The 24,505-nt window shown below is 33.4% G+C and overlaps 2 protein-coding genes across 2 annotated transcripts in view; one reads left to right on the forward strand and one right to left on the reverse strand.

Annotated features, from left to right (window-relative positions):
• The window catches only part of LOC117104126 (dehydrogenase/reductase SDR family protein 7-like), a 6,802-nt gene extending 3,786 nt beyond the window's left edge, over positions 1 to 3,016 (reverse strand). Inside the window, exons 1-4 of the mRNA XM_033244809.1 lie at positions 2,916 to 3,016; positions 1,275 to 1,453; positions 795 to 898; positions 101 to 320 (exon numbers count right to left, since the gene is read on the reverse strand). Coding sequence (XP_033100700.1) covers positions 101 to 320; positions 795 to 898; positions 1,275 to 1,428 — 478 coding nt within the window. The 5' untranslated portion in view covers positions 1,429 to 1,453; positions 2,916 to 3,016. The remainder of the gene's footprint in view (positions 1 to 100; positions 321 to 794; positions 899 to 1,274; positions 1,454 to 2,915) is intronic.
• A 125-nt stretch (positions 3,017 to 3,141) lies between these two features.
• LOC117103717 (putative pyridoxal-dependent decarboxylase domain-containing protein 2) lies at positions 3,142 to 23,461 on the forward strand. Its single transcript, XM_033244325.1, has 20 exons — positions 3,142 to 3,296; positions 5,394 to 5,470; positions 6,225 to 6,305; positions 7,591 to 7,668; positions 8,018 to 8,173; positions 8,682 to 8,871; positions 9,772 to 9,840; positions 10,308 to 10,471; positions 11,003 to 11,051; positions 11,233 to 11,460; positions 11,914 to 11,964; positions 12,228 to 12,329; positions 13,447 to 13,552; positions 14,021 to 14,079; positions 14,386 to 14,498; positions 16,306 to 16,558; positions 17,007 to 17,099; positions 17,505 to 17,607; positions 17,850 to 18,162; positions 21,971 to 23,461. The coding sequence occupies exons 1-20, from the start codon at positions 3,183 to 3,185 to the stop codon at positions 22,029 to 22,031; spliced, it is 2,460 nt and encodes an 819-aa protein (XP_033100216.1). The 5' UTR covers positions 3,142 to 3,182; the 3' UTR covers positions 22,032 to 23,461.
• The last annotated feature ends 1,044 nt before the right edge of the window (positions 23,462 to 24,505 follow it).

Consider the following 24,505-nt stretch of genomic DNA (forward strand, 5'->3'; position numbering starts at 1 on the left):
CATACATACATACATATATATACAGTAAAGTATTACAACATTCATTACATTTTGAGTTTTTATACCAAATAAATAAAAGTAAATTGTGTCCTATGATTACCTTTAGTGAGTGCCACAGCTCCAAAATAATTAATATTCATAACTTTTCTGTCAATATCGATATCAGTTTCCCTGGCAACCCCCCTGTAGCTGATGCCTCCATTATTGATGAGCACATCTACTCTTCCATAGCATTCCAGCATCTCTATTGCTCTTGCGGGAAGGTCGTCGGTATCCTCTAAGTCTAGTGTTATCACAATTGGTATGTGAGTTTCGGTTTTCTGTTGGAGAATAAATTTTTGAAGATAGATCTAATACAATCAAAATTTGAATTTTTTAAATCTTTTCTAGTAGAATAGAATTAATAATAATAATTACAGTAAGATTCAAATACAAACCAATAATAATAATGATAAAAACAATAACACTAATAATAATATTAATAATAACAATATAATAATGATTATAAAAAAATAATAATTACCTAATGACCAAGGTTAATTAATCAAGTGCTTTGAATTAGATAATAAAAAAAATTATATTAATCAGTACAGTATGTAAGATTTATGTCTAGAGTAGTGAAGACATGTAATCGATAATACGGTTGATTGGTATAAGTATGCATGCCAGATGCATCTTATTAAAAAACTTTTTCTCTAGAAGGCCAAACAATAATAGATGCATATATCTGTAAATTAAACTGTTAGAATAACTATATATTTTATTTTGAAAATAGGAAAACAAAGATTACACACCAACTGCAAACACATTAACTGTTCCTTAACTCTCTCCAATTCCTGCTTCCGTCTGGAACACAGAATCACCTTGCAGCCGCAACGGTAGAAAGCGTGTGCACATGCTGTTGAGAAGAATTTTGTTTAATTTGCGGGTTACAAAGCGCATTTATCTCTGCAAACAGGCCATTATATAATTCAGCCAGTCATTGGATTAAAGGCCTATGGAAGACACAAACTCAAGCTCCCTGGGGGAAGTATTCCAAACGTTGCAGCAGATACGTCAGCACGTTTTGGCATTCAACCCTACCAGGTACCCACTTATACTCCAGGGGTGGAGAGAAGCAATGGAGATAAAGCGCCCTGCCCAAGGATACAAGTGAAAAGCACAGTAAGTGTTGAAACCCGGCCGCGACCTCGAGGTTGGGAAATCAAATCATTCCCACTCTGCCAAACCACTTCCACAATTAATATCCATTGGTGATCCAATAAATGTATTACCTTCACCAACCCCTGAGCTTGCACCAGTGATCACCACGACCTTGTCTCGGAGCTTGTTGATTTTCTTGCGTACCAGAAAACGCTTTAAAATCACTAGGAGACCTAATCCGCTCAAGGCTAAAACCGCTGTTGGAAAAATGTTAATTTCCACCATAGCTGATATCGATATTGATTGGTACCTGTAAAATAAACTTGAATTTTTATCAATGGTTCTCAAATTTCTAAAAGAATACTTACTAAAGACATAAAAAAAAAATAAATAGATATATTGATTAATAATGTGCACAATTTGAGCTGTTCGCTCATTTTGATTCAGGAATGTGTTTCAAATTTTCGAAGGATTCTTTCATCAATTGGGGCAACATGTGACATTTAAATTTATTTATTTAGTTATTTATGTTGGTATATTAACTTATTGATACAATGTTACTGTTCCATATTGGGGGAAATATGGAAACTGTAAAAAAAAAAAAAACAAAGAAAAAACTAATTTTTGTTTATGCAAGATATTATTTATATCCTGTTTAGTGAACCCCCGCCAACGGTGGTTTTGAATAAAAATAACATTTTATTTTTGGCCAATTACTGTAAAACCATAGAGGGTATAAAAAATTATGAAGTTAAAAAAAAAATCATTTGACACTGCTATTATAAGACTTGAAATAGTGGTTTTGGTTAGGTAGGGTGATGTGTAGAGTTCTATGGAACGTGACCCTGAAGATGTCTATGCATTTTTCAATTTGTCAACCTTGCATAATGAGGGCAAAAATGTTTTACTTTAACCTAGCTGCAGCTAGTCTTAAGTGCTTTAGAAAACACAAATTGCGTAAACATAAAAGTGTAATAACCCGATAGTAAGTTAAGTCACTACTTAAGATGCACCTTTTTAATAATCTTTTTTTTTTTTTAGAATGGCACCATGAGCAATGACTGTTGGAATGGTGCCATATAAATTGAACAATTGATTGATTGATTTATTGATTGAATAATATTAAAAAATGTGGAATGATGTCAAATTTTAATACCGGTATGCACAGTTTTTGAACGGTCTATGCTTGAGCAAGTTTGAAAAAGATCCAAGCACAGGAAATGACAAAGTGCAAGACAGAAAACCGTGCAAAGAACAGGAAAAAAAAAATGAGAATAAACAGTGACTTTCTGCTAACACATGAAAACCCAACTATAACCGCAGAAATTAGCCTAGCCTCAGGGCAGGACAGGTCCTCAGGGCAGGACTAGCCTAGGACTAGGTTTGGATCTGGTCTACTGCTGCTAGTAATTAGTACTACCTAGTATATTAAGATACTAGTACTAGTAGTATCTTAATAGATTAGTATCAGTCCTCACTAGGCTAGGCCTACTCTCATTAAACCTAGGTAGGGAGTTTCTAATAATAATATTAAATTATTTTATTATATTTTACAGAGAACTCTAGCCTAGGCCTACTACTATGATACAAACCTACACATTATTACCACCACCGTGACTAGTAGTAGTAGTACTACGGTACCAGTGTCAGTGAGTGGCGGTATACCAATAATATGCAAATATGCTTTAAACATTGTCCTCGTTAATGCACAAACCTGGAATATCATTTTTCAAGTTAGTTAGGAATACTGTACTTCAAAGTCAACATTTTACCTGTTTTAACTGAACCGATATGAGCTCACTTTCTGAAGGTCGTCATACGTACATTTTTACGAGGGACGCAAATAATATGAGGGTAATCCCCGCAATAAAATATCCACTAGAGGGCGCTATTGCAATTATTAATTTTGAGCCACTTGAGTTACTAGAAATATGCTATTGAAATACTGGAACATCATTGGCTTATTCACGATAATGAAATGTTTTTCCGATAAACAGGGAGTTCAGTGAGTTGTAATATGCCAGCGTGGAAATGCAAAGATGGCAGCGAAAATGAACCTCGGAGAAGATGTTGTGAAATCACCCGAAATTTCAGACAAATCATCAGCCCCGAAGGCTCGAAAAGCTCTTTCAATGGAAGAGGGATTTAGAAAGGTAGTAATATAACATTTACATTATATCTTCCTATATTATAGGTTATGACTATTGCATTAACAAATGACTTTGATTGGGAGGGGTTTATCTTCACACAGAGGCTGAGCCCGTCCAGCCGGTTGCTATGCTAGCCTAGAGGCTACTTCTTTACCTATTATATAAGGAGGCCTAGGCTACCTACTAGCCTAGCCTAGCCCTGGCCTAGTAGTAGTAGGACTGAGGTAGGCCCTAGTCTAAGTAAAAGTAACATACCCCAGTTGCCTCATCATACTACTATCTTACTATTTTTTTTCTGTTTCATAACATTTTTTTGATAGTATAGGGCCTACTAGGGCCAGGCTAGGCCTAGTAAATTAGGGAAATTAGATTTAGAATAATTTAGGCCTAGGCCTACTACTACTAGTTAGGCTTAACTACAGTAATTTTGCCATTTTATTATTTTAATAATAATAATAATACAATTGTAGGCCTAGTAATATGTTTTGTTTCCCCTTCTGGAAGTTTGATATATAATTTTAATAATTTGGATAGGAAAAAATAATAAAACAAATTATAGTATTAAATATTAATATCAATGTTATTTCAATAATGATTTTAATAATATATAATATAATATTATTACAATACCAAAAACAACAACAATTAATAGAGGGATTAAGCGATGATTAATTACAGGCTGTCACGTTACCTAACTCTTTCAAAAATAGGTGCACATAGTCTTAATTCATTAAATAATACATTAGTTAGATATATTGGGACATTTTGCATGAAAATCAGTTTCGGTTTTGAATTTCTAGGCCTAAGTTTTTACACGGCGGTATATTCCCCCTACCCCACAGACCTTATTTTTTTAACATTTTTCTTGCATTTTACAGCTAAACAAAGTTCTTAGTATGGTGAATAGAAACATATACACAAAAAATAGAAACATAAAAATAATAGGCTACAATTACACATTGTATTATAAGACCAATCATGTTATATGCAAGCACATAAATTAATAATAGTTTCAGTGTAGTTTGAGAGGTATGTATGTGTTTAAAGACAGGATGCCAATCTCAAAGATCATCCAGCTTAACTGGTATTCACTTGAAGAGCAAAGGAAACTTGCCCGACTTGAATTATTCCATAGGGCAATAAACAATAGATCACACAACCCAACAAATACAGCAAAGATGATCAAGACATGGACATGATAAAATGTACTCAGACCATCAGAACATTACAATTGTATGTATGTTTCTTTATCTCAAGAATTGCAGATTGGAAAACAAACTTTCTATAAAAACAGATGAGAAAATAAGTTTTTCAGAAATAGAAGAAAAATAAACAAACACAAATATTACAACACAATGCATTAATACATTATCAATATTTATAAATTAATTTAAATAATGTTACCAAAGTTTTCCATTCCAAAGTGTGAATATGGATAATGATAATAATAATAATTGTGAACTTATGTAGTGCATAATGAAAAATACATCTATGCGCTTTACAGCAGGGAGTGGGATTCACCTAATTAAACAAAATTAGTGATCATCAAATGTAAATATTGATTTACATAATATGATACTGCGCATATTACATGAGCTAACATATTAAAAATATTCAGTTTCAAATCCTTAGGTTTCTTGAATTGTTCATATGTCATAATATCATTTATACTGTACATTGCCATTCTAAATTGACCGGGTTTTTTTTTTTGGTGTGGGGGGTGTAAGAATTTGGGTTGGATTCTTATTGGATTATTATAATTATATGTGTGGGGTGTGTCTGAGTATTTGTCGGTTTTAAGCTTTTTTATGTTTGTATTGGAAGTAGCAGTTGGAGAGGCACACCCTTCAGTGATAGTAGTTTTTACCGCTTTTGCCTCTCCGCAGCTCGCTTCTTTCATTTTGTATATTTTAATGTTTGTACTGCAGGAAGGAATAAAGTATATAAATAAAAATGTAAGAATAGTAGTTTACATACAATGTCATTGAATTTGTAAGAGATGTTTACAATCAATATTATTTTTGTCAATTGATATTTATTGTTGTTTTAACTTTTTTCAACCAACCTATTTTTTGTCAATTTTACTTTCATTGTGTATAGATGTTCTTTGAACCTGGTCTAAAACAGCTTTCAGAGCAGATGGACGAATCGTTAAAAGAAATTGAAGAATATAACAAGTAAGCAACTGAATTAGATGCCTCAAACACATTCATTTTTAACAGAGTTGCTTTTTAGCTTGAATTATAGCATGGAGGAATAAATTAGCATATTGTTCCTTCGTGATTTATGTGTATTTGAATAAACAGTACAGACTTCCTCAATTAATACTAATGCTCAGAACTGAATTAATCTTGTTAACCCCAGATTGTTTCTTCATACTATAAACTGCAGGGTAAATCCAACTGATTGTAACATGCTAATTGCATTGCACATTTGAAATTGATAATTAAAAATGTATGAAGATAATGAAAAGAAATTGGGAAAAAAGTAAAATTATGTTCAAATTTTAAGTCTGAAGTTGCCATTTCAAGCCATCTAATGGTACCATAATCATAAATTTTCTTAGAGTGGTATAGACTCTCCATTTGTCAAAGTCCCTCCCTGGAACCTCTATTTAAAATTCCTGGATCCGCCACTGGCATTATTCACTGAATTGTAAAAACTGAATATCTAAGTACAAAACATATTTTATATGTATAATTATTAATTAACAAGGTTTTAAATAAGGGTGGATGAAACAAATCTCCCAAATAGTGCAGTTATTGCTATGCGCTTACCACATCTCTTTCTGGTACTGTATGTGCTAAAGCAAACTCGAAATCGAAAATTCTTGGTATATGAAAAATATGCTATATATAGGTATGTGTCTGTAGGCCCTCTATCAGGCGTCCACCAGTTGTCTTACAGTACACTCCTACCTTGCCTTTCCAGGGAATTGGATAGAGAACGGGAGGAGAAATGGAAGAAACGTATACGAGAAATACGTAATCTTCCTCGTGAGATTGAAGCCAGGTAAAGAGAGTGAGCCCTCTATAGTATAAGTGATGATTAACAAGCTTTGAAGTTTGTGTGGCTTTGTACTAAACAGTATGTCTTAAGTGTGGTCTGGTTATTCTACATTTTTCAAGTGACAACACATTCATCTAATGATGAAAAATATCTCTGCATTGTGTTTATAGACTGCAAATTTCATCATACAAATGTATCTCATCCATGTATTTGTACAGCAGTTATCATAATTTTGTTTTCTGGGGCTTTGTCTCAATAGCACTTGAACACAGTAGATTCACCCTATAGAAAGTCACTAATTGTGCAGAATTGACCACAATATAATGACAATATTGATTTATATTGTGTCTCTTTAAACTTAACATTGCATTACAGTCTATATTGATTCTTGCAAGTCAAAATTGAGGCTTGTTATTTTTTACAATCTGTTATTTCGAATAACTTGGTTTTTAACACTAATCTAATGTCATTGCTTTCTATTTTGTGCACATATTACACCCAGCTTGATGTAGCTACAAAGAAAGAAAATGATAAGCTCTAAGCTAGACATACAGTAGTTGGTCGTAGACAATTGTTGAATCAGTATATCATGCCCTTGAAAGCAAGGTTCTGGAGGAAAACAAATGATATGTTGTACAAATGAATGTTCTAAAATATTGAAGGGATGTTTGAAGAGATAATTTGGAAAATTTTTAATATTCAAAAATTGGTTTGTACAGCATATCAGAGCTTCCTCCAGAGCACATACTTAAAATGTTATGTTACTTTAAATACTCGATTCGAGGTAATTAGAAAACTTTGTCTTGCTAGGACACAAGCAAGAATAGCATTAGTAGATATCAGTCCATCGTGTAGCAAAGTCCAATTTGTTACCAACAGCAATGTTAGAATTTAAACTTGTGATTTTGTTAATTTCATTCTTAATTCCATGTTTCTTCTAACATCACCACTACAGTAGTGTTTTTATATTGTAAAATATGTTGTTTTTTTTTCGCCATTACATGTAGTACTTCTGTGTGTTACCTGTGATAAAATGTGGAAAATACTTCTTTTAATTGAAATATTTATTTTCACAGAAAAATATTTGCGAATATTGAAACAATTCGTTTTTCACTGATTTGCCTTTGCAAAACTTAAAGTTAATTCCCATTTTAAAAAATTACTCTTTAAAATTTAGCCACAATTCCTCTTTATTATTTACCCACAATTCCGCTTTAATAATTACCCATGATTCTTGTTGAATGAATTGTGCAGTATTCTTGTATTAATATTTTTTTTCCTCTTTCAGTGGCCAGAAGATTGAAGATATAGTGAAGAAACTACAAGACTTGATCTTGTTTGGAGATGGTACATCAAAGAAAGAAGTGTAAGGATTAAATTGAATTGACATTGAGGCTATGATGATGATAATTATGATTGTGATAATAGCAATAATGGTGGTGGTGGTGGTGGGGATGATAATGGTGGAGATCGCTCGGTCCTTGGTATGCAAGTTACGATAGCGCACCATCTTTCACTCATGTGCATGTTAAAGAACGTGGTACACTCTTCGGAAAGGAGTAGGGGATTGTCTCCCAGTGTACTGCCCAATCACCGCCAGAAGTACCTACTAGAAATAAGACACTTGTGGGTTATTCTAGGTGTTTACACCAAATGAATCCATTCATCCATTCATCCATCTATCCATTTTAAATTTATCTGATTTGTCTCTTCAGTGTTGCCCAGCCTAGTGAATTGGAGGATGCTGCCCACATCGCCATGCTGGGACAAACCCTAGCCGCCTACATGGCTACACTGGACCCACCACACCTCAAGAAACTATCAACAAGAATTGTCTCTGATGTTACACTCTGGCTTTCACGAATATTTAGGTATAGTAGGACTCATCACTATCAATTGTTTATCAGACTCAAAAATGTTTGATTAGACAATGTGTGGTCAGATTTTGACCCAACATTTGTTTGTTTTTATCACTTGAAACAAGCATACTACCTTACAATACAAAGTCAAATAAAAATGTTATTTATCCCTAAGTTGCTATAATAATGTGTTATTTTATATTTCATTCATTTTTGGCAGACTATCAAATGTGCTATAGCTTTGTGATTAGGATACTCCTCTACTACTAAGATCCTGGGTTCACATCCAGATTTTTTCATGGCTAACCACCACTCCACTCTCAAATCCTCACAACAAATTTTATCACATCTTATCTAACACATACCAGCATGAGAAAACAAACACTGACTGTAGTATTATTGATGGTGATGACAATGACAGTTTCATTTTGTAATTGTTGATGTGTGTGGTTGGTGTTTTTGTATGTGGAAGAATGGCCGTGCCTTAAAAGAAGTTTCAATATTTTTTTTCATTTTAAAGATTTGATGACTCTTCGGCATTCTACCACGCTGATGACCGTGATGGTCTTGTACGTGTTTGTCGTTTGGCTCTGAGCAGCAAGTACGAGAAGTATGGCACTGAAGGCTTCAATTCACTGTACACTAAACCCCCAGTGATCTACATCAGTGCAGCTAGTCGGACAGGCCTTGGCCAGTACCTGTGTACTCAGGTTCGCTTTATATTTCTCCGAACTATTTACATAAATCATATTTCTTGTTTCTTTTCAATTTATATGAACTAGAAATATAAACCTTGACAATGATAATATCGGCGCTGGTTCGAACGGCACGCTCGCCTTTGGTTCTGGTGGTAGAACAAGTCTTCTCGGATAAGGAATATAAACCGTAGGCCCAGTGTATACAATGGCTCATGTGCACTATAAACAACCCAGTACATCCTTCGAGACGAGTAGGGGGATACCCCGGTGTATTGGAACAGACAGCCCCTGTGGTGGACGACGAGAGTGGCTGGTACCAGGTTACCGGGTAGCACAGACACGAAGGGACCCTTAGGGGCGAAGAAAGTCATTGATCGAGTTCCTAGTCCACATATCAAGCCCCCTGAGCATCTTACATTAGATGGATATGTGCGCTATATAAAACTACACTATTATTATTATTATTATTATTATTATTATTATTATTATTATTATTATTATTATTATTGTGTCTGCCTATTTTCTTAATATTGGTGGTGGTGGGTTTTAGTGAGACACTAATGGTGATGTAGAGGTGATAGTGAATGGCAGTAAAGGTGATGAAGAATGGTGGTAGTGGTGATGATGAATGGCAGTAGTGGTGACGATCAATGGTGGTAGTGGTGATGATGAATGGTGGTAGTGGTGATGGTGAATCATAATAGTGGTGATGATGAATGGCAGTAGTGGTGTTGATGAATGGCAGTACAGGTAGTGGTATTGATGAATGGCAGTAGTGGTGATGATGAATGGTGGTAGTGTTGATGATGATGACATGATTCCATATCATAATGATATTCTGTACAACTGGTGTTTACTAATTCTGACTTTACCTATCTAAATGATAATAGGTTCTCTATTTTTTTTATTCAGCTTGGCTTACCACTGTCCAGTCTTTGCACAGTTCCTTGTAATACTGTGTTTGGATCAACCCATACTATGGTAAGTATGCAGACATTATATTCTTGCCTTCCAATATCTTTCTCATTATCCCCTACCATCTTGAAAACAACCTCTTCTTTTGTTTGAGTTCTCCAACTCTGGCTTAGGGAAATAGTCATCAAATTTTAATAATTTTTATTTCAATCTGAAAAATTTTTACTTTAGGAATTTATAATTATTTTATTTTAACTTACTTATGTTTATTTGGTTCCTGATAAGTTTTTGATTAGTGAATTTAGGTGTTAGATATTTATATTAGTAATTATTGTAGTACATTAGAGTTTTACTATTTATTTGTTGCTAGCCATCAAGCATTAATCTAACCTTCATATAATAATTTCCACTAGTGTATAATACTCAACTCTACTAATTGCTTATTTGTAACTAGTTTACAATGCCCTTTGTTATAATTAGTTACTTATAACTTGTTTCATTTTGCTTGATTTTATTTTGTTCCTTATTTGTAGGATATTGCATCATTAGAACGGCTTATCAAAGATGATGATGCAACTTCAAAGACACCTCTCCTTGTTGTTGCTAATGCTGGCACTCCAATGGCGGGGCACACTGACAACCTCTCACGATTACGTTCAATAAGTGATGAGTACGGTGTTTGGCTGCATGTAGAAGGGTAAGAACAGAGTTATTTTGTTATTAAGACAAACTTCTGCTTGCATTTGCCCTTCATCATGTCCTAAAAACACTTTCTCTGTCTATTTTGTGTTCTTTTTTTCCCACCTTTTTTCTCCTTATTTATTTGTTTATTATTGTGGAGTCAAATTGTTTTGCAATATTGTTTTTAATGGGAAGTCCGATTAAATTGGGCAGTTACTTTTACTTCCTGTGGGTTTGGAAGATCTGTGTTGAGGATGCAAGCATCCATAGTATCTGTAAAGAGAAACGCAGTAGGAGTAATTTTTAAATAGAGTAGAATTCTTATGATGCTTATAGGGGATGGAGCTCGTTTTATTAATTTGAAGGATTTAAATCTTTGACCCTGCATATTTATAATAGGAAACTAACACTTAAAAAGTAGAAATTATTAATTTTGCTAAGAGACATTTATATAATAATTATCCATCCTAATCACCATTTAAAAAACTACACATATTATTTTATATAGTATTTATAATAATAAATAATTGTATTGTTTGATTTACAGGCATAACTTGTCAACTTTGGCCCTTGATTCTGTGCCTACTTCAATTTTGGTAAGTTTTTACCGTAATATTGTGTGTGTGTGTGTTTTTCCCCTTCTTTGTTTAGCTTTCAGTCAGTGGCTCATATCTTGTTATAGTCTTTAATCGGTGGGAAACAAACAGTTTGTGCAACTATCAAATATATTGATATCATAAAAATGGCATTGTGTTTATCCTTTTTTTTATTATATAGGCTGCAAAGAAAGTCAACAGTATGACCCTTGAACCTGGGGTGTGGCTTGGTCTCCCCGGAACCCCTGCAGTAACGCTTTATAAAACCTCTGATCCATCGATGAGCTTGGCAGCAGAGCTATGTTTGTCTCAGGTGCATGAGCGCCTCTGTACTCTCCCTCTGTGGTTAGCTTTGCAGTATATCGGACAAGAAGGGATTGTCAACACCCTAAAAAATGCTGCTGAACTGGTAAGTATATTTAGTAGTCAAATAGCGTAAAAGCGTAGCTAAATTAAGGCTAACTCAGACAGCGTCGTACAATGCAACCCGACGTCTTAAATCATTATTTTTAACTATAATTTAAACAAATGCCAAACTTTTTAAAACTGGTACATCACTTAGGCCCTCCAACATCGCTTCGGAGGCCTCACTTTTTTCTGTACCATGATTGGCCGATGAGCAATTGTGTGCTTGTTAGACACACATATTCCAGGCCCTATTCTGATTGGTTGGTTATAAAGTTTAATTGTTGTGTGCCTGTATTCCAAGGTAGAACTAGTGGCATTGTCTGCTAGATGGACACCTGGATGGACAGGTGGTGTTGGGCTTATAGTAGCAATAGTAGGAAACAAGTATGGTATGTCTTTTTCCTTTCTATCAAATTTATTCTTATTTCCATTTGCTAAATTTCTTTTTTCTCAGAGTCAAATGATGCAGCAGAAGTTGAATCAATTTGGACCAATCAACCTTGCTGTAAGTTCTGAACTTGATACATTCAGATATATAATGATAATAATGTTTTATTTTCTCTTTTCAATTCTTACGTAGTTTTTAAGGCAGTGGCTATTGTTACACCAGTCTTAAAACAATTTTTAATTTTGATTGGATGTTATTGTAGGCCTATGCATGAAATTGATTTTGTCAATAACATCCAATCAGAATTAGGAATTCATTTTAAACTGGTGTAACTATAGGCATTGTGGTTTTTGTGTTCAGCTACTCTCTCTTTCATTCAGGAACGACCAAAGACAAAAGACAATGAGATTAAGCTGGAAGGTACAGTTTTAGACATAGTCAAGAATGTCATCGCGGTGCTTGTGAGTAAAACCAATAGAAAACTATAAACATCCATGCTTACATTGTTTGTACAATATTGAAGGGAGTCAGCCGTTAACACTGTTGAATAAATATAATATAAATCGTCAAAGGTACATATACATTGTTTAAATAAGGACAAGATGGAACATCGTAGGCTACCCTGTAGCTTTTCAAAGAATAAAGTCCTATAAAAGTCATTGTGTAATAAAATGTCTCCGACGGGATTCGAACCTGCGACCTCTCGCTGACAAGATGAGCGTCATAACCACTAGACCACGAAGGCTTCATAGTTGAACAGGTCCAAATAACTGTCGGGAACATTGTATTACACAATGCTACGCCTCAAGAGGGCGTTCGGCCAGATAAATCTGGCAATACGACCCTTATTATACGATCCTTATTTAAACACTGTATATGTACCTTTGATGATTTATATTATTTGTACAGTTTCTAGAATTGTTAAATTCTAGAAAAGTATTGATGTATATGGCAGTTATAAATAATTATATAATGTGGTACTTAAATATTGCATATTGCAATATACTTTACATTGTCATATATCAAGGTCTCATATTTTCATAGCAGTTCATAAAACTGAATTGTGAAAGAGATGTGTATAAACAGGACTTAAGTAAATTAAAAACACCACACTAGCAAAAGAATAATCTTCCAAATAATACCATTTTAAGAGTTTATCAAAATCTTATTTTCCCATATTAAAATTGCATTCATTCAAGTCCTACTACCATTTTAGTAGTTTCACTGCAGGAGTAAATTTGTGTGTTACGAACAATCTACAGAAAAGATGAACAAGTTTTTAAAAGTCCAACATTTGTATGTTGCGCGTATAAGATTACCCCTGTTTTTCGATCGTAACTTGCTATTTTAAGCCTCGCCTTATACACGAGTATACGGTACGTTATGTTTATAGTGAGTGTGTAAGCTGTCTCTTATACACATCTAGATGTGTATAAGAGACAGGAATGGAACAGATAAAACAGGATCAATCTAGATTTTAAATAACTCCTTTTAATTTGTTTAGGAATACAATAATGAACGCCAATAATTTTTTGCGGTTTTCTCAAATAATTTCATATTGTCTATCTATTGAATTGAATTAAATATTTATCTTGGTAGCTTGGTGAAACTATGAATAGATTAGTTCCCAAAGTGTACATCGAGGTCGTTTGTGGGGAAGTTGAAGGCGTGTGTCTCCGCTTCAGTCCAATGCAGTCAGCACCTTGTAAGTAAACAACTTCTGAATTTGATTAGTATAAGAGAATTCTCATGTTTCCAAATAATGCACACATTACCATCAAAATTTCCAGCAAGCATGGAGAAGGGCAATGGGAAGCCAATCATAGGTTGAAGAGAACAGCATGTTTTCCATTTTTATTGATGGATGAATAAATACCAAGATTACGTTAACATAAATCAGAGATAACATCTTTAATTTATCAGCTTAAAATAGGCAGTAAACTTGCTCCCAGAGTAGGTGAGCTAAGCCATTGACTAAAGGGTATTGTTACATGCTTCTTGTGCTGAAAATCTTGGTTGAAATCCGGTCAATGTCAGATTTTAATTGGAGTCTGACAGTTAGACGAGAAACAAAATATGCTACTACTGCTGTATTATGGCCGCTGCTGGTCAACAAGAACAAAGCTGCAATTTTCATTTCCAAATTTGGAATAATCACAATTGTTTTTAACAGATCACAAAACGAATGCAGATGACATCAATGAATTTGTGGAATGTCTTCAAAAGCAGATAGTAAGTAGACAGGAGATGATTCAAAACATTTTTTACTAAGTCTATCTGAAATGGTTTATTTGAAAGAATTATAATGTACACAAAATCTATAATTACATTAGAGAACATTTAATAAACTTAAAAATATAAATAAACTAAAAGAAATAGTACATATTCAAATGAATGTGTTAATAAATAATTAAGTATTTTTGAAAACATATATTTTCATATTTTGATAATTAATTATTACATTTTTAGGTTTTTTTTTTATTTTGGTTGTATAAACTGAATTATAATGATAAATTATTTGCATCTTTATTTTGACAGGAAATACTAAATTTCACACTGAAAGAAAAGGATTCTTTTAAGAAGTGTGTTGAAGCTGAAGAACTCTTGCTGTTTGTTGACTTACCATCCCAAGCAGGCTTGGGGGCTGTGCAGTAAGTTATAAGGGTATTAGAGTGGTACTACTCCAGGACATTAGGCTGCATGAGCCCTGGGCTCTCATTTCATCAAGCCTCTGGACTTTATGCTTCGTGAGCCTAAAGCTCCCTAGGCCATGGAATGTATAGTATGTGTCTCAGGCCACTTGAACTCTAGAATCTCTGAAATCTCAGGCCTGAAAGTATGTTAACCATGGGAATCTGTGGCCATGCAAATGTGGGTCTGAAGGTCTTTGGGCCATGGACAAATTTGTTCTTAAGCTCATTCGCAGCTTACGAACTGCAAGCTGGAAAACATAGTTTGCAATTCTTATTTTGTTTTTCCACTTTTGTTTTTTTTTTATATTACAAATTTGGATCTGTGATTTAAAAAAAAAACTGTTAGAAATTTAAATTAAGTCCTGTCCAGATTATCAAATTTTATTTAACAAAAACATGTGACATGCCTAAATATGGTAATGTTGACATCACATCTAGACTATATATAGGCATACCGCAGTTTGCTGTCAAATAGTGCAGACAGCTTTAATCTAAAAACAACAGTTGAACTGGAAGGTAACTTTCCAGATCCTCTCCCCTGAATCATAAACTTGTCCTGAATTTCTCTTGCACTACAGTATATATTATACAGTATTTAAAGTAGTAGTGTGTGAGGTATTAAACTGGTGGTGGCGCTAGATACATTATAAAGCTCTGTCAAGATTATCAAATGTTGTATGCCCATATATAGTCATGATGCATCATGACCATATTTAGCATGTCACATATTTTTGTCGAATACAAGCGTAGTGTTTTTATAGTGTAGACATTGTTTAAAACGGAAGTTAAAATCCTGTAAAAAAGGTATCTCTTGAAATCAGAACAACAGCTAATTTGGGATCTTTGCCTTCTAAAGCTGAGAGACCTGGGTTCAAATCCTGTAGACATAAGATTTTTTTTCTTATGACAAACACAAATAACTTCCAAAGCTACCTTCTAGTAAAAGGTTAAAATCACAAACCTGTAGAATTGATTGAAACTATCTGTTAACATACTCTACTTTATTAATCAAAATATTAAATATGTTTTAAGGCCTAATTATGATTTATTGCTGTTCGTTGGTTTGTATTAATGTTGCCCTCTGTTTTGCGATGTAATGTACCAACTGATTTTCTGAAAGGACACAAAAATATAAATCTTGTGTGAGTGTACTCTATCTATCTGTCTTCTGACAAGTACAGGCCTCTATGATGTGAGAATCATCCACTTCACAGGTGGGCTGCATGCGGCCCGTCAGCGATTTTTTTGTGGCCTGCGACAATGAATTAAAAACTATGTGTTTGCGGCCCACCAATCAAAATTGTCTTGAAAACACCTTGTTTTTTACGGTCCGACTCCAATCATATGTAAAAAGTAACATTGAAACTGAAAATAAAGTGATGTAAAAGCAGTGCTTGGCGGTTTTTGGAAGCTCACTGGAAACATCAAAGTTTGGGTGCAGCCCTTGGTGTTAAATCAAAAATTCACTTTGGCACTCCAACTGTACAGGCATGGACTAGCTTGTACAGTAACCTTCTTCTCCCCTAAGGGTCTCTTTATGTCTGAGCTACCTGTTAACTGGTACCAGCTACTCTGGTCTGTCCACTGCAGAAAGATGTACTGAATTCTTTATTGTGCATATGAGCCAATTGTACACTGGGCTTATGGTTTATAGTTATTATGACTGTATGTTGTGGCGCCCCTGCCTTGACCGCTCGGCCATTCAACTCGCTTTTGGATGTGAAAGAATTGATGCTAAATATGATTTGTTATTGCTCTTTTTCAGATACATTCCATCCTACATATCAGGACAATTACATGACAACAAGGAGCAAGCAGACAAGGAACTAACCAAGATCAACAGGGACCTCTTAGAACGCCTGCAAGCAGACGGTAAAGGTGTCACATATTCAGAGGGGGTGAATCCAGAGAATGAAACAGCCTGTTTGGTAGTAGGCATGGCTAGTGATGGAACAAGTATAGGGGACATTGTACAGCTGGTTGCAAATACAGGAAAGGAACTTGAAGACTCATCAAAGGTAGTAGATTTAAACAAATAGAAAACAATTTGCCACAAACCTGGAACAAAGGCTTAAAGCCAGGCTGCAGAGGAAAAAAAATCTTTAATATGTTGTAAAAACCTGGGAAATATAAATAAGATAGATTTTTGAACATTTAAAAACTGGTAAAAAATGCATATAACCACTTTTTTGTACACCTTTTCTTCCAGTTTTTATATATTTAAAAAATTGTATCTTATATTCCGTTCCCAATTTTTTTTTCGTAAATCACCCTTTTTGTGTCTTAAAAAATCAGTTGTACAATATACTGTATGCAGAGCTTGGCTTTTTGAGATAATATAAATGTGAAATTTAATAATTATGTTGGCAAGCTCAAAAACATCAAGATGATAATGATAATAATCACAGTAATTATGATTATGATGTTTAGAATGATGATTAACGTTGTTAATATTTTATATTATAGTTTTTGGAGGTCATGAAGGAAATGATCCAGAAGAAAATTGAAGAAGCCCAGGAAGAACTTCGAAAAGAAAATGAACAACGTCTCATTGAGGAGGTAAAGGAAAATACTGCTGTACGATTTGTTTTCATCATATTGCATGGCAGAGTTGGAAGAAGTGCGCAACCGCATGACTGACAGAGACATCATGAATGTGTCGGAGGCATTTTTGGAGAAAAAAAATGTTTTTTCTTTTTTTCAAACATTTTTTTTCTCCAGACCTGTTGCATGACATCAGATTACTGATTTATGACGCCACAGCTTGTGTTTGTATTATTTTGGCATAGTTGAATAAGAGACTTCAAATGCACACTCATATTGAGGATGTTTAATGGGCACAAACAGACCCAAGGAATCCAGATTTAGGAGGTGGTGTTTTTCCTGTCATAATTATATCCTTGCTGTCCCCCATTTTTAGATATTTAAAAAAAAAAATTCATATCTAAAATTTCTATTTTTTAGGGTGTGTTACGGCAGGTTCCATTGGTAGGATCGTTTGTTAATTGGTGGTCGCCTCTCCCTAAGGAACCTTCAATGAGGGGGCGCTCTCTTAACCTACAATCAGGTAAGTATTTATGAAATAATATATAATTTATCATAAATTATTTTCCTCAGTGCATGAGGTTGAGGACAAATAAACAATTATTATTGTCATTATTATGTATTTTTAAAAATAATGAAAGCATCCTGACCTTCCTATCATATGAGTGGCTGTAAGAAATGTTTACATTTTACTGCATAATATCGGACAACAAAGCATGATGATCCAAATACATATTAGTAATTCATGCTTTTATTTCCCTCCAGGCACGTTAGCTAGTACAGAGTCTACGTACAAGTACCACATGCAGGTCCAAGAAGGCTCTCCATTGCCCTCTCCATCGCCTTCTCCATCAACAAAATCTGAAACAAGTGGCTTAGCCTCTCCTTCACTAACTCCAAATGTCACCCCACAAAAACCTGTGCAGAAGAAGGATTTGGAAGAGGTAGCTGAGCCTTCTAAGGTAGAGGATGTAGGGGATGATGCAACTGTAGAAGGGAGCCCTCTATCACCTGACCAAGACCCACTATCATTAAACCAAGATCAGAAATCTGGTACAAGTGACAGCACCACTGCAAGGTGATATTTCAAATCTTTTAATTTGTTACTTACATAACATTTGCTTATGTTTTAAAGCAAGTAATTTATTTTTTTATATTTTGTTTAACACGTTGCCTACCAAGCCTTTTTTTTCTAGTTCCATCCAATACGCAAAGGCATAAAAGGCGCCACCATAATGAAAATCATTTCCATCAACTGTAGTGAAACAGGAACAAACATATAGTAGTTATTTTTAGATCATTTCTTCCGGGTCCTAAGTGTTCAAGCAAACACTGCTAGCGAGTTTTCGTGCAATACAATTGTTGTGGACGTGAACTTGTGTCCTCTGTGCCCGGAGTGAACCCTGTCCGATGTGAACTCGCGTCCCTTTTTGTTTTTTTTGTTTTTGTTTTTGTGATTTTTTTTCATTGCTTACCGCAGTGTAAGTATTATTATTATTATTATTATTATTATTATTATTATTAATGGTATTATTATTATTGTTATTATTATTATTATTATGTTACTAAAACCTACCTTAAGAGGTATTTATACAATGGAGAAATTAGAGAACAATTAAAAAAACGATGTTAAGGGGAAAATAACACAGAAGCTATTACCTTAAGTCCTATTTAGTGAAATTACTATTATTATCTGTCTTATGGATTTCATTTTTTTAGTTTTTGATTTCTGTATTTCACTCGTAACAACTCTTAATAAATTTACATTTAAGTAAATATATTTACATAAAAAGGACAGAAGACCAATGAATATATGGCACGATTATGTTTATGAAGCTCCCTTATGATGTGCCACAAAGTAAACCTGATTAAATAAATATGTCAGGTATCGTGACAAAATCAAAATGTGTTGTGTTATTTTGCCCATTTCAATACTCATCGTTAAAATTTTGTTCCACAGTGCATTTTTTCCCCATCCGAATCTTCCATTGCACGTTGCCTATGGATACGAAATGACCTCAACCTAATACAATCTTATGATTGATTGAAAAGACGCGGGAGTTTTTCCGGAGGGTTAAATCCATGAAATGATGTCATGCCACCTATAACATTTCTCAGGCCTACTTTTTTGTACTTCTTGCTGAACTTGTTTACTTAGCAGTGTGCAATGTATCAGAGGTTTTGTTTACTATAAACAGCTGTAATGTATTTAATTGCTTGGATGTTACCTCAAAAACTAGCTCAAACTTGCGCAAAATCTGTGCGGAATTTGGCTGTTATTTTCCAAAATGTGCTGGCCCTAGCCTTAGGACTAGGTTTTTTGCGGAGCAGGCCTAGGCCAGGCTAGCTAGGTCCAGGCCAAACCGATCTATTTAAGTGTATAACACAAGTAATGAATGTTTTGTATTCGTACAATGGAAAGATTATTTTCATTCGTTGAAAGATTGACTGTTCCATTGCACTTGTAAACATTCATTATTTGTATACTAATTTTTTCTATGACAATTAACTGCTCCTACACCCTAAACTTTAATTTCACAATGTTTAATAGTTATGTGGATACAAATGGAATGATTCCACGATAACAAACATCACATCACATAGAGCATATCACATTATTCCATCCTCTGAATACTGGCTGTTCTTGCATGTAGAAAGGAATCATACAGAAATCTAAATTATTAGTGAAACGTTCACTAACCTCATCCTATTAGTAGACAGATGGGTTGGTAATAATGAAGGTGTATAATGACTTAAACATGTAAATGAAATTAAAACATTTTTTTAACAATCTTGCAACCCATATTTGATAAGGGACCAAAAAAAAAAGGTAAAATAACAAATTTAAATTGCTAAAAAAATTCCATAGAATGAACTAGTCATTATTTATCTTTCATATATGATTTGGATTTCAAATAGACTCTATGATTTCTCCTTTTCTGATGCCTTGATATAATCATTGAATGCAAAAACTACTTAATTAGATTCCCATGGTGTCTGTCCAACTTTCTCCATTCCTATTTTTAGTTTACAATTCCACCATCTTGAGAAACCTTCTCGATTGCAGCCCGATGAGTTAACTTGTAGAGAAGCACCAATATCAATTCTAGATCACATGGTCCAAGTTGATGAGGTGAATGGTGATTAGATTGGATCCAGTAGAAGGCTAGTAAAGCAGTTTCTCTGATGTGATGTGATTACTCTTGTCCTTCCGTTTTTAATTTTTCACATCCTTTAGTTGAATAAGGAGTTTGGCAGAGTGTTCCTGCATGTTTCAGAGCTCTTTTCATCAAATTATTTAGGAATGTTCCATGTAGTTCAACAGACTGTGTATTGACAGAACTTTCTGCAAATTAATATTGATAGCATGTTCAAAGTATTGTTTTATAAATTCTATTATAAATAAAATATTTATAAACATTAGGAAATGTTTATTTGCACTAATTATTATTTGTATTTATGAAGTAAGTTATTGTAATATTTTTATTTGAATATTTATAAACTGTAAGAAAGGATTATTTGCATTATTAATGTTATTATTAGTATTAATAAAGTTATAAATTTTGTAATTTTTGGTATTACAGTATAAACATTATTTTTGGTGTTTAATATTACAGTATCATCATTATTGGTTTTAGTCATTATTGTTATTATTCTTATTATTATTATTGTATTTTTATAGTATTATTATAGTTATTGTTGGTATTATATTCATTGTTGGTATTTCTTATATATTATATTATTACTGTATATATTATACAGTAAATATATTGCTGTATCGTATATATTATTATGTATATTATTATTGCTATTGTTATGGGGCATGATTCAGTACAATTGTTGTTGTCACTCTGCTGTAAATGAGCCTTCTATGCTTCCTATTGCTGTGTATTATTGTCGGGCCTGCTGGATAGCATATTTTGTATTAATATTTTTTAACTGATGATATGCAACTAAATCATGTCTGCAAGCTGATGGTAGATCTATCTGCCAGACAATTATTTCTCTTTCTGACAGTGGATGTTGTTTATTTTATGTTTATTTCAAATTTGTATCCAACATTTCTTTCCCCATGATTCAGTGTCCATATATGGCTTGGACCTTCATATATCAATGTCCATATGAATAATCAATCTTACTTTATGAATATGCATTGAATTAGTCTATATTTTCAGTGCTCAGATAGGGTCCATCTTACATTGTTAATATCCATATATGAACTAATCCATCTTAAGTTGTCGATGTCTATATATGAATTGGTCCAATTTACTTATCAATATACTATAAATTTGAATCTGTCCATCTTTTTCAGTGGTTATAAATTTGTATGTCTTCCTTTATTAGTTTCTATGTACTTCAGTCCATCTTTATTTACCACTGTCCATATATGAACTAAGTCATCCTTTTATCAGTGTCCATTGAATCAGATCGTATTACTTTATTGTTCATATATGTATCAGATCATATTACTTCATCAGTACCCATGAATTGGTTCATCTCATTGTATCCATGTCAAGATGAATCAGATCGTATTACTTTATTGTTCATATATGAATCAGATAATATAACTGCATCAGTACCATATATAAATTGGTTCATATTACTCTATCAGTGTAAATATAAATCAGGTCATATTACTTCATCGGTACCCATATATGATTTGGTTCATATTACTGTATCCTTACTATATCATTTTCTGTATGAATCAGATCATATTACTTCATCGGTACCCATATATGTTTAATACCATTGTTCATACCTTACAATATTTTACTTTATCATTATTATATATAATCAGCAGAATGTGGGTAATATATGTTGGTTTAAAAAATATGTTTTTAATGTTCGCTATTTATATTTACTGTTTTTTTTTTTCTTTTTTACAGCAGCTTTCAAGAACTTGATACCAAGGAATTGGAAACTGATGATGCAGCTGACCTAAAGTAACCTATGACCTGTCTACCAATGTTAAACGATCTCAATTTTTATATTATTTTAAGATTTGGTTTAAATCCTAAAATTTATTGTGGTTTTATTTAAATACTATGTGAACTTCCTAGTAAAATGGATGGATTTGCCAGAGTTAAGTTTTTTAACTCCTCATTTTAGTATGTTTTGTTTTTTATATACACAGTATGTAAATTTATTGGATTTATTTAATAGTTTTGACTATACTGAATTATATTTAAGATAATTTCTATATTTTAATAAAGTTGATTGATAAATAACTATAGATTTTCAGCTGTTTAGATAATGTATACATAACTTGAAAGGTCAAGTGATGATGTCATTAATGAAATCAAATGATGTCATGTCATCAATGATGTCATCATGTAATAGTATTATCAAGTGATTTGTTTTATATTTTAAAACATATTTAATTAAAGTGAGACTCATAATAAGTATGTACAGTGATGCTGACTCTTTGGTAATTGGGATTTTAATTTAGCCAATGGATATTGGATTTATTTCAGTTTAGTAGATGTTAAAAGAATATTTGTAGATGATGTTTTATATTTTATACCTTTTATACCCCCCCCCACATAATGGAACACATACTCAGCTCCTTGGGGAGAATTCCATGATGTTGCAGCTGTAATCAACGCATTATGTGTTTGAACCTACCAGGTACCCACTTGTACCGAAACTTGAAACTATTATAAATAACACAGTGTGATGATCTGTGTGTTAAGAGCGCTTAGTCATCATTATCATAAACGCTGAACATCTCGCGACATAGGGCACTAAAAGGACTTCTCGAATGGGAGCGATCATTAGCTAGTATGTGCATAGACCTTATTTTTCTCTTAGTGTCCCTCTCAATTGTGTTGTGTGATGCCACACTCACCACAAAAATAACATTGAATATATATGTCAAATACCTAACAAAAGTGCCTAATAAATCTTCAAATTATTATTATTATATTATTATTATTATTATTATTATTATCATCTTATTATTACTATAATTATTAATGAGTATAAATTAAAAAGAGGTGTTTCATTTAACCTTTTCTATTGTACATATTGTGCAGAAAAATATGTATTGTTAAACTTACGGGAATGGTATAAAAGATGTAAGTAAAATGGTAAAAGTTAGTTGGGTTTGAAAAAAATGCATTGTTCTCATTATTGGGAACAGTATGTTTTTTTTGTCAAACCAGTATATAACATTTACATATTTCTAATAGACAGAATTTAATATTATTGATTATGCTGTAAATAAATAATTTATGGGGTAAAAGATATTTTACAATTTTTTGGATGGGTGATCTAGATGTAGACTTTTACTTTATCATGTTGGAATTTGTTTAGAATTTAGAAGTTGCAATTGTAAGAAAATGGAAATTATGTGAATAAATTACAAATATACACTACACAAGGCCATTATCAGTTGACATTTGGAGAATAACTGTAGCAAATATTCTCCGATATTCTGAACAGTGATTGTGCATATTGTGGGCAATTTTCGGGAATCCTCGTTTAATACCCACATGTTTTATAATGAATGAAAACATGTTAACCATCTTTCTAAGTCAGTTGACCTTTTCAGAGTGTCAACCAAAGGTCAAACCTAATAACTGACCAATCAGAACAGAGCCAGGAATATGCCCCAGGCCCGGGATTTATTAATCTCAGCTTAGCAAATGTCTAAAGTCAAAAAATTAATATGTCCTTAAGCAAATATCTTTAAGCTGATTTATCAAACTCATCTTAGCAAAATCTTAGAAATCGTCTTAGATGGCGCATGCGTACAATCGAGGCATTGCTTAATTTTAAGTAATATTTAAGTTAAGCAATATTGAATATTGATAAATTTGTCTTGCAGAAAAAAAAATGGACTTAAGACGAATTTAAGCTGATCTCTAGTTTGATAAATCCGGCACCAGGAATTTACACTTGTTCCACAAACACACTGTTGTTCCACACATGTTTATAGCATGTAGAAAATATATTATTTTAATACATTTTCTCCATGTTTATAATGTAATTTGTTGGACCTTAGCAACAATATCTAATTGATGAGGTTTATTAGCAGAACTGTCCATTATGAAAGATGAGAGACGTTATATTACACAGTATAAAAGATCTTATAAACACAAGATAGCGTTCTCCGCGATTTACGCGTGCAAATTCTGTAATATGGCATGAATGGCGCCCTCTTGCTAAATTGGAAACTTTTGACCCTTGACCGCTCTGACCATACCGTCACCGCGCGACTTTACCTTGGGTATCAATCCTGTGAACAGAGAACAGGAAGCGATTTTTTCCCGTACGAAACATTTGCATGAAACTTCACTCGGGCCATCTCGGATTGACTCGAGTGAGTCCGATACGAGGAACAAGAGCAGACACTTCGCAATGTCGTGACGCTCGAGTTTTACTATTATTGCTCTTTCTATGTTTACCTACGGTAGGCC

Source organism: Anneissia japonica, unplaced genomic scaffold (assembly GCF_011630105.1).
Source record: "Anneissia japonica isolate Jap-2015-1 unplaced genomic scaffold, ASM1163010v1 scaffold1065_len1792383_cov172, whole genome shotgun sequence".
In the NCBI taxonomy this organism is placed as follows: domain Eukaryota; kingdom Metazoa; phylum Echinodermata; class Crinoidea; order Comatulida; family Comatulidae; genus Anneissia; species Anneissia japonica.

Excerpts from the sequence above, each read along its gene's own strand:
- LOC117103717 (XM_033244325.1), top strand. The coding sequence starts at position 3,183 with ATGGCAGCGAAAATGAACCTCGGAGAAGATGTTGTGAAATCACCCGAA. Across the intron at positions 12,330-13,446 it reads TGAGTAAAACCAATAGAAAA|CTTGGTGAAACTATGAATAG; the intron begins CTATAAACATCC and ends TTATCTTGGTAG. Across the intron at positions 16,559-17,006 it reads AACTTGAAGACTCATCAAAG|TTTTTGGAGGTCATGAAGGA; the intron begins GTAGTAGATTTA and ends TTTATATTATAG.